Source organism: Pteronotus mesoamericanus, unplaced genomic scaffold (genome assembly GCF_021234165.1).
Source record: "Pteronotus mesoamericanus isolate MK-2021 breed Mesoamerican mustached bat unplaced genomic scaffold, CSHL_Meso_final scaffold_54, whole genome shotgun sequence".
Classification (NCBI taxonomy): domain Eukaryota; kingdom Metazoa; phylum Chordata; class Mammalia; order Chiroptera; family Mormoopidae; genus Pteronotus; species Pteronotus mesoamericanus.
In genome coordinates, this window is record NW_026555321.1 from 15614072 (window position 1) to 15623231 (window position 9160).

Here is a 9160-nt window from a genome sequence, read left to right on the forward strand (position 1 = left end):
TGAATTGCTCTCAGATCATTCCCCCACAGAAATTATTCCCCCCTCATCCAAATGTGCACAGCCTTTTGCCTACACCTCTTGAATACTCTGATTCCTTTCCAACCCATATTATGGTAATTTGTGTGTATACTTGCTGTTCCTCTTTGAGAAAAGGACAAGCCTAATTTATCCCAAAGATCCTAGCATAGTGGTTTTGTATATAATCAGTGATGATTAAATATTGTTGAAGGAATGAGTAACTGATTGACTCCCTGATTGAATGAACACAGTAAAGATTTTTTCAGAAAGACAGTGCCCTCTCAGAAGTACATTAGTTCTAGGATATCCCAGAAAACTGGTGACTCAGGACCTTCAATATGTTTCTCATGCCAGAGGAGGGCTCAGGCCATGGCTTTGGTCTACAGTTAATACCAAATGCCAGAGCCTAAAAATAAAATATCATGGGCATAACTTCCATTCTTGACATATTAATTATCTATTTTTCCTCTATGTGATGATGTCAAAAAACAAAATTACAGAATATTTTTAAACACTATATAATAAAATATTTTTTATTATTTGTATATCTCACTCATCAATAGAAATGCATTTCTGGTAAACATATCTACCTAATTCTTGTAAATCAAAATAAAATACTTTGTTAATTGTGAGGAAGTTATGAGAATCCCTGCAATAAGTCCTTTGCAGGGTAAAGAATTCATCTAGAGAGGCAAAAGAATGAGAATAAATAATTCCTTCATCCCTCTTCTCCTCTATTTCTTCCCTCTTCCTTTTCTCTCTCCCTTTTCTTTTCTTCCTTTCTATTTTTAATAAACCTGGAATAAAGTTTAAATTAAAAAAATTATTTGGTTTAACACAGCCAACTTCAATACACCAGTGTTTAGTGGCGAATTTCTTAAATCTGAAATATGGTTACAGGCATGAGAAAGAGATGGAGAACATACTGTTTCAAAACAGTCCACATAGCTGGCCCAGAAATGACCTGGTTAATAGTTAATAAGGTGGAAACAGCCCAGTCATTTTAGAGTGCATGAACCTGATTCAGTATCACTCTTTGAAGATGCCACATTCTTGGACTGATTCCCTACCCGTGGCAAATTAAGATACCTGTGCATAAGCTAACAGACCTCATGTAACTTTCCATCTGAAAAGAGGGAACACCCTAACAAAAGACAAGGAGTAATGTCCTGAAAATATTCCTACACCTCCCATATTACTTTTAGATCAGAGAATGAAGAATCTGACCGCACAATTGACTGAATATGTCTTAGGTTAGGTTTACTCATATAGTATTACCCAATGGGAAGGAAATCCCTCCTTCCAATGAGTTGGGCCTTATAGTCACAAAGATTCCAGACATAAACTCAGCAGAGTTGTTCATAAAGAATTCCAGAGTATGCTCTATACACCTGTTTCATGAAGGACAAATGTGAAAACATTAGACTTTGTATGATAGTACAACAATGCAATAGCAACTGCCATGGACAGAATTCTAAAATAGCAGCCAAGATTCCCAACTCCTGTATACATACCTGTATAATCTCTTTCCCTTGACTGTGGACAGGATGTATGATTTTAGAAGGGATTTCACAGATGGAATTAAGATTCATAAGCAGTTGACTTTGAGTTAATCAAAGACAGACTATCCTGGGTGGGCCTGACTTAGTCAGGTGAGCTCCTAAAAGAAAGACATTCCTGTTGGTCTTAAAGCAGCAAGCTGTTCTGTTGTGAGAGGGCCATGTAGCAAGAACCTGAGGGCAGCTTCTAATTGCCAAAAAGTCCCTGGCTAACAGCTAGCATGAAAAAAGGGACTCCAATCATAAAATTGCAAGGAAATAAATTCTGCCAACAACCACGTGAGCTTGGAAGGGGGCCTCAAGCCAAGCTGAGACCACAGCCAAAGCTGACAACTTGTTTGCTGCCACAGCCAAAGCTGAGCAGAGGACCCAGCTTATCCTTGCCTGGAAGTCTGGCCTACAGACAGTGTGAAATAACTCACTAAGTTCGTGATAATTTACTACAAAACTAACACAGGAACTATCTCCCTAAACATAAAGAATAAGAACAAAAGAGACTAATGGCTTGCAAAATATAAAAATAAAATGTCTTTATAATCTTCCATTTGTGGATATTTATGAAGTGCTAGATGTTTCCTTGAATGTTTTCATGTAATAGCCTTTTGTAGACAGACCCATAATAATATAGCACATTTTCTATTGGCTAAATCCTTTTGATGATATTCTCCAAAGTACAACTCAGCAAAGACTTTGGATCTTCACAGCCTACCTCATCCTTCCCTCTTCTGACGACACTGGGCACGTTACCTTTCTCTCTATGCTTCTAACATTAAGAGATCTGTGTAATGTGATGGGAGTATAAAGAGGAAAAGGAAAAATCATTGAGAATTATTTCTGTAAAGGAAGTATTTTGATTTTAACAAATTTCCTTGGACCATTAGGCTATACAGGAGTATATAAAATATATGCAAACATGAATGAGTTTTTGAAGCACCATTATTGAATGCTTTGGTTGAAATCTCCTTGATAGAGTCCACTGGGCTATACACTTCCTTTAATACTTCAGTCTTGCCTCATTAGCCCAGAGAAGAAGTATTCTGGCCAAATTTTGATATGACTAAAAGAGGCAGGCTAACGTACCATTCTGTTTGAAAATGGATGCTTCCTTCTGAAAGTTTTATATTCGAAAAAATGTGTTTTCCTCAAATGGTACCCTGTAGGAAATATTTGTACTGGAAACTATGTTATAAAATATGTATTTGTGTGTTCTCTTGTTTTACTTTCCCTTTGTCAAGATTAATAGTCATGTACTTAAAACAGATGTCTACTAAGAAACTACTAAGAAAATATTTTTAAATACATTAAATGTGTTTAAAAAAAAGAACTATGGAGGAGCGAACTTATGCAGGTCATAATATTAAAATTGTGTGCACACATGTGTGTGTGCATGTATGTTCTAGAGTATTTCAAGTGAGAAGATTGGCTGTAAGTAATGAATTAAATAAACACATTGGGGTTATTTTTCCCCCTAAATGAGGTATAAATATTCATATTTCCAAGGTTCTTAATTTTTCTGTCTCATTTGCACTTCAATTAAACACAAATCAGGAGAACATATTTTAAGAGTAAATATGTCTTAGCATAGTTTTATTTTAAAAGATTCTTATTTTCCAGTAGTTTTTAAAAAATTTATATTGTATATAAGAAAAATAGCTCTAATTAATGATACACAACTGTCTTTCAATTCTGACAAAGTACTCACTTCTTAAATATTAAAAGGAAAAAATGTCTTATTCTGTAAAACAATAAAATGTCACTAGGTGATAAAAGTATATTATTAACTTGTTTTATGTTGACCTGTGATTATACCTCAACTGATATATTAGTAGGATAATGTTGTAGGCTTTTATTGTCATATAATTGTTTTTTTCTGGGAGAAATTTTAGATCATGTTTTACATTTTATTATTTTCTATTATAATATTAAATCAATAAGGCTAGCAGTAATACAAGATCATGGTTAAGTTAGCAAAGGGGTTTGTCAGGTTATTGTTTGTTCTGTTATTTTTCATTAGAATTGTCCAAAATAAGAAACTAACATGACTATAAAATGTATCCAACAAATAATGCAGAACATGTACCAAATAAACACATTGCATTTTTATTATAATAACACTGTCAATTTCCCAGGAGAGTTTTTATTTGAGGGGGTAACAATTTTGCAGATTTAAAACTTGCAGAGTTTTATCTTGCACAAGAAAATCAATAACTACTACAAAAAATCAAGAGAAAGAAGGGCAATCATAGAAAAAGAGTTTCTAGGATAGTAATTGTACTTAACTAAATTGTGTCAACACAGAAAAGATAGCATAAGATAAATTAAATATTTAGCAGGGAAAATGGTATGCTTATGATTCAAGATACAACAAAATGTGTGGTTAAAATTGGCTTAAATTATCTTTTTTAAGTTTTAGATTATTCAAATCATTCTGCAGTTCAAACAAAAAGCAAATGAGAAAACATAGTCCTGTTTCATTGAGTGGAGTTTGTTGGGACAAGGGGTATCCATTAAATGTTGTTAACAAAACGTTTATGTTACTCATCAGTTTGAAATTTGCTTTACTGATTTTCAAACTAATATTATCCAATGTGGTTCCCCCCAGGAATTCCCCAGACCCTGTAGATCACAGACCACGTATGCTTTCCAACAGTTTTAGTGTTTTTCAATTTATTATTCTAAATGCTGATAGGTGATGATGCTCTTCTCAAATAAGGATTTAAAATTTCTAACCTTCTATTTTATTAAGGTTAATGTTTAGCTAAACTAGAAAAAGAGCTACTCATCTCTCTCTACATCGTAGTGATGGAGGCATCCTCACACTGGTGATCCAAGGCCCTCATTAACAATTGACATCTAAGTATAACCCTGCAGAAATTCCCAGGGCTATGCTGGGATAATTCCCTACACATCACACTCCATTCAACTTTAAATAACAATGAGATAAGCGACTACCACTTACCAATTACTTCATTTTTATTAGACATATTGTGATCAATCTTGGAAGGCTTTTTTTTGGGGGGGGGTGTTATATTTGCAATGTCGAGACCAAACATCCACATAAAACTGACCAGTTCCTAAGATAATAAATAGTAGTACTCCAAATCATGCATGGCTCAGGACTGCAGTGGTAAATTTGTGTGGCAGCTGGGTGGTGGAGGTAATGGCAGTAACAGGGACTTGGAGTTTTATTGCAACATTTTCTCTTATTATCTAAAGACAGATATATAATGGCATTGAACTTCTCTTATACTGTCTGACACATCTAGGATATAAAAGGGGAGAGAATGGCTAAAGCTAAAGAGAACTTAACACTGGAAGAATATCTACCCCCACTACCATGAGTAGGCTGGATGTCAAAAATAAAAATTGAACAAAATCAAGTAAATGTTTCATTTCTCTTTCATGTAAACTTTTCTAACTATTCCTTAAGTGCAAAAGTCCAGGACTCACTTTCCAGCATCATCAGAGTGTGTATCTAGACTACTGGAGTGTAAATAAAATTCAGTGCGCTCTCCATATTAGCTACAAGAAACGTACCGTCAAAGTGAAAAACAATGATACCTGAACCACTGGGGGCGGCGGGGGAGAGGGAGCCTTTAGAATAAATGTTTCTATGAGTATGGTATAATAGTAAGAAAAAATAAAGATAGTACACAGAAGCAACATAAGCTAGGAGGAGAGTGTGGATGGCTATTCATAGTGAAGCCAACTGAAAACATTTGTTAAGAGTGTGAGTACAGTCTTCTAATTACAGGGAGAAAGCCTGCTGGAAAGACCAACTGCCTCAAGAAGGGAGCTGGGGAAGCTGGGAAGGAACGGGGACCTGACCGTGGTCCTGAAATAGACTTCTGCTCCAAGCATCCACACACCATCTTTGTTATTTTTTGTTGTTGTTGTTGTTTAAACTGTAGCTTAAACAAGCTAAACATCCAATAATAGTTGTCCTCAAAAAACAAAAACACGAAACTTTTTCTTATGATCAGGTCACCCTTTCCAATGCCCAGCTCCTCCTTCCTCAATAATCCCCTCGAGTGTTAGGATAATGTCAGGATTGAAACAGACACTATTCTAGTTGAAAAGCGGGAATCAAGGTCCTGACAAACTCACCGTGCTTAGAATTCTACAGAAAGCTCACACTTGGCAATGCCTCATTCTGGTTTGCTTTTCTTAAACTCATATTGGAAAGCATGGCTATCCGAAAGCCCTCACAGAATGAAGATCCATGGACGAAGAACATTCCAAACTCTCCCTATGATCTAGGGAGGCTTGAAATTGTAAGATACAGTAGCATTTCACCAATAAGGGCAATTCCCACCCTCACCTCATAAACTTAATAAAAACCAGTTCCTTAAGAGGTACCAAAATACAGGTTCGACAGTGAACGCGGGGTCAGTCTTTCTCCAGGCTCTTTTGAATCCAAGAAGTCAAGGGGGCCAACTGCACCCAAGTGTTCATGCTGCACCGAACCATGGGCCGAAAAACATTTTCTCCGCACAACAGACACCTTAGCAAGAACAGAAGGAAATTCACTCCGCTGGTGCAGAAAGGAAGGTAGGAGCGAAAGTAATTTATACGAGAAATATCATTCTCAAAAAATACTATGCAACTCGCCGAAGTGCAAGACTTACGTGTTCCGTCAAAACGGGTGGCGATGGTGTCCAGGAAGGTGTTCTGGGGCGCCAGTAATCCTTTCATAACCGGCATTTTTCCAGCGTGGTGTGAAATTCTCCATCAAAGTTTGTCCAGAAGGATGGTTCGAGAGGAAAGTGCCAAGAAGGGAGAAGGGGAGCGTGACGGTGGCGGGGAGGGGGACCTGGTGTGGCAGTGGGGCCGAACGGGGAAGGGGGAGGATGGAAGGAGAGAAGGAGCAAGTTCCAACAGCCGCTGCTCAGACAGGAGCGGCCCCGAGAGCGCTCTCGGCGCTTGCCCCGCACCTCCAGGCTCAGCCGAGCGCAGGTTCCCCTCCCGCCTCCTCCACCTCCGCCAGCTGCTGATCCCCCGCCTCGCCCCACAAACCCCCCCGGTCAACCGCGGGCTGCAGTGCCCGCCAGGCGCCGCCGCGCGCGCCTCGTCCCCCACCCCGCCCGCACGCCCGGAAAGAGACCTCCGTGGCCCGGGGCGCCGCGCCCTGACCTAAGGCGCTGAGGTCTAAGACGGCGGCGCTCCACACTCGATGGCGCTGAGCCTCCCGGTCTCTAAGGGGCGCGGGGGAATGCAGGCGAGCACAACTCCCACCCCCCGGAGCCAGTGAACAAAGACCCCTTTGTTCCTTCTCTGTCCCTCTCTCGGGGAGACCGGAGTTCCGTGGGTGTGGTGTTGGAGAAGGGGAGGAGATAGGTCGGGGCAGGTACCCGGCCTCCGCCTAGAACTCGGGAGGGGCAGGCTCCCCAGTGGTGTCCCACCCAGCTGAGGTGGCCAGGAGCCCCAGGGGGAGGTGGCCCCCTTCCGGCGCACCTGCCATTGCGAGTGCCCGAGACTAGAGCGAGGCTGCCTGGAGTTAATTGCGCGGCCCCCTCTCCAGCCACCCGGGAACCGGTGCAAAACGCCGGGGTTTTTCCACCTTCCTGGGCTCCAAAAAGGGGTGTTTCAGCCCCTCTCCCCAAATTGCCATTGGCGTCCCCAAGCCATTTTAAACTAAAAGGAAATAATAATAGCAGCTTTGTATACGGACAATGGATGGCTTCCCCCGTCTCCGGTAAAATATGAATAAAACATTTCTTGAAAAGTTTGCTGTTTTTATTGATTTGCGAAACACAATGTAAGTAAAAAACAGTAAGGTTGCCTTGTAAAAAAAATAGCTGTCAGACAAATGAGCGTAGCTTGCCCCCTCCTCCCCTGACCAACGGCGAGGCTCCCTCCAAGTCTGGCACCTCCAGGTAGAAAGCCAGGTGGAGTCCCTGGACCTGCGAGTGTCTTGGAAAGCGAAAGTGGTCTCTCCCTCCCCGGCTTCCTCACTCGGGGACTCCCTCTCTACCACGTTCTGCCTGGGAAAACCAAGCCCTAACCTGGAGCGGGGATTCGACAGGGACCCCTGGAAGGGAAGGAGAGGCGGTAGAAAGTTAAGAGCCCAGGGGCAGAAAACAGTCGTGAGCCCGGGCGCTGGAGCACCCGGAAGGAATGGAGGGGGGAAGCGAACAGGTGTGTGACCCGCGGCGAGAGGCAGCTCGGGTCCCCGCCGCCTGGAAGCGCGGGCGTGGCGGGAGGCGAGAGCGCCCGGTCTCCACTACTGGTTTTTGGGGGGGCGGGGGGGGGCGCGGGGAGCTTGTTCCTTGTTTGAATTCTCCGGGCTCCGGAGGTGTAGCGGGACCCTTACGGTTTCGTCACCGCTGCCCAGGTTCCGGGAGGGCAGGGGTGTAGGGAGGGAGGGAAGCATCCCCTCTCCCCGCCCCCGATCCCCCTTTCTAGTGATGCACTTCCTGCGGCCGAGGATTCCCTTTGTGTTGAAATTCAAGCGAATCCGGCCGCGGCGCGGCGCGAGCAGGGCGGGGAAGTGCCAGGCAGGAGACGGGAATCCTCAGTGGGCCTGGCGCTTGGCAAAGGGTCTCCCGCCCAGCTAGACTCCGCTTTTGGCTCTCGGGCTGCTTCTGTCCTCCCCGGAACCCTGCAGTCCCGAGCCAGCGGAGCTTTGCGGAAACCGAGCTCACGAGGGCGGTGTCCCCCACGTGGCGCGCCGAGCCAGCTGCCGGCGGTGCTGTTGGCTCCCTTTTGGGCAGAGACGGAGAGAGAAAAGACCAGCGAGTCCCTGCTTTTGTTTGGGCGGTGCATCAGGTCCCTGACAACCCAGACTGCTGCTGTCAGTTATTGAAATTATTGTATTTCTGTGGGATTAATAAAAAGCATGGTTTTATTACTATTTAGCTCTGTTAGATTAACTGCAAATGTTGAATTTTTTCGAAGATGCGTCCTCCTTATTTTTGAGTCTTTCTTATGAAATATACTCATGAAAATGCCCATTAAGATAGAAAAATGCCTCCCTTGAAGTGGCTTGAAGTTCATCATAAACTATTTTAAGTGAAAGCCACTATTTAGGTTTATAAACTTTGCACTGTAAGGCTGTTTGTGTGTAAAAAACTATTTCCTGGTGGGTTTGATCTGTGTTGCCAAATGCATGAAATCATTTGCAAGAAACAACAACAAGAGAGGCTTAAGAGTGACAACCCTGAAGAAAGCTTAGGTTTTATTGCAAAAGGATCCTGGCATTTATCACTCCATGTTTTGGTCTCTCTTCCACCACCTCCTGTGTGTCAGGGGCTCGATTAGGCATGACACGATCCCTTGCCCTAAATTCATATTCAATCCAGAGATTCTCCTGGATCCTGTTGGTCTGTAGTAAGTAGATCTCGCCACCTTTTTTCCCCAGGTGTCTTTTCTAATGATGGCTGTCATCAGCTCTGTGGTTTTGGGCCCAGGCCCTCTCTAAACACTGAACTTAACAAGGACCAAATGCTCCTCCTAAGTGTTTGTGGCTCTGGTGAGGCAAATTTCAACGTCAAAACATGACCTTAATAAAAGTGTAAGTGCATTAAGTCCCCTTACACATACTTTGGCACCTTGAAATCAAAGAGGCACAATGCTGGGTATTC

General features: G+C 42.6%; 1 protein-coding gene across 1 annotated transcript in view; it reads right to left on the reverse strand.

Moving 5' to 3' along the window:
• The window catches only part of KCNH8 (potassium voltage-gated channel subfamily H member 8), a 283777-nt gene extending 277496 nt beyond the window's left edge, over positions 1–6281 (reverse strand). Inside the window, exon 1 of the mRNA XM_054595068.1 lies at positions 6206–6281. Within this exon, the coding sequence (XP_054451043.1) occupies positions 6206–6281 (76 nt within the window). The remainder of the gene's footprint in view (positions 1–6205) is intronic.
• Between the last annotated feature and the right edge of the window lie 2879 nt (positions 6282–9160).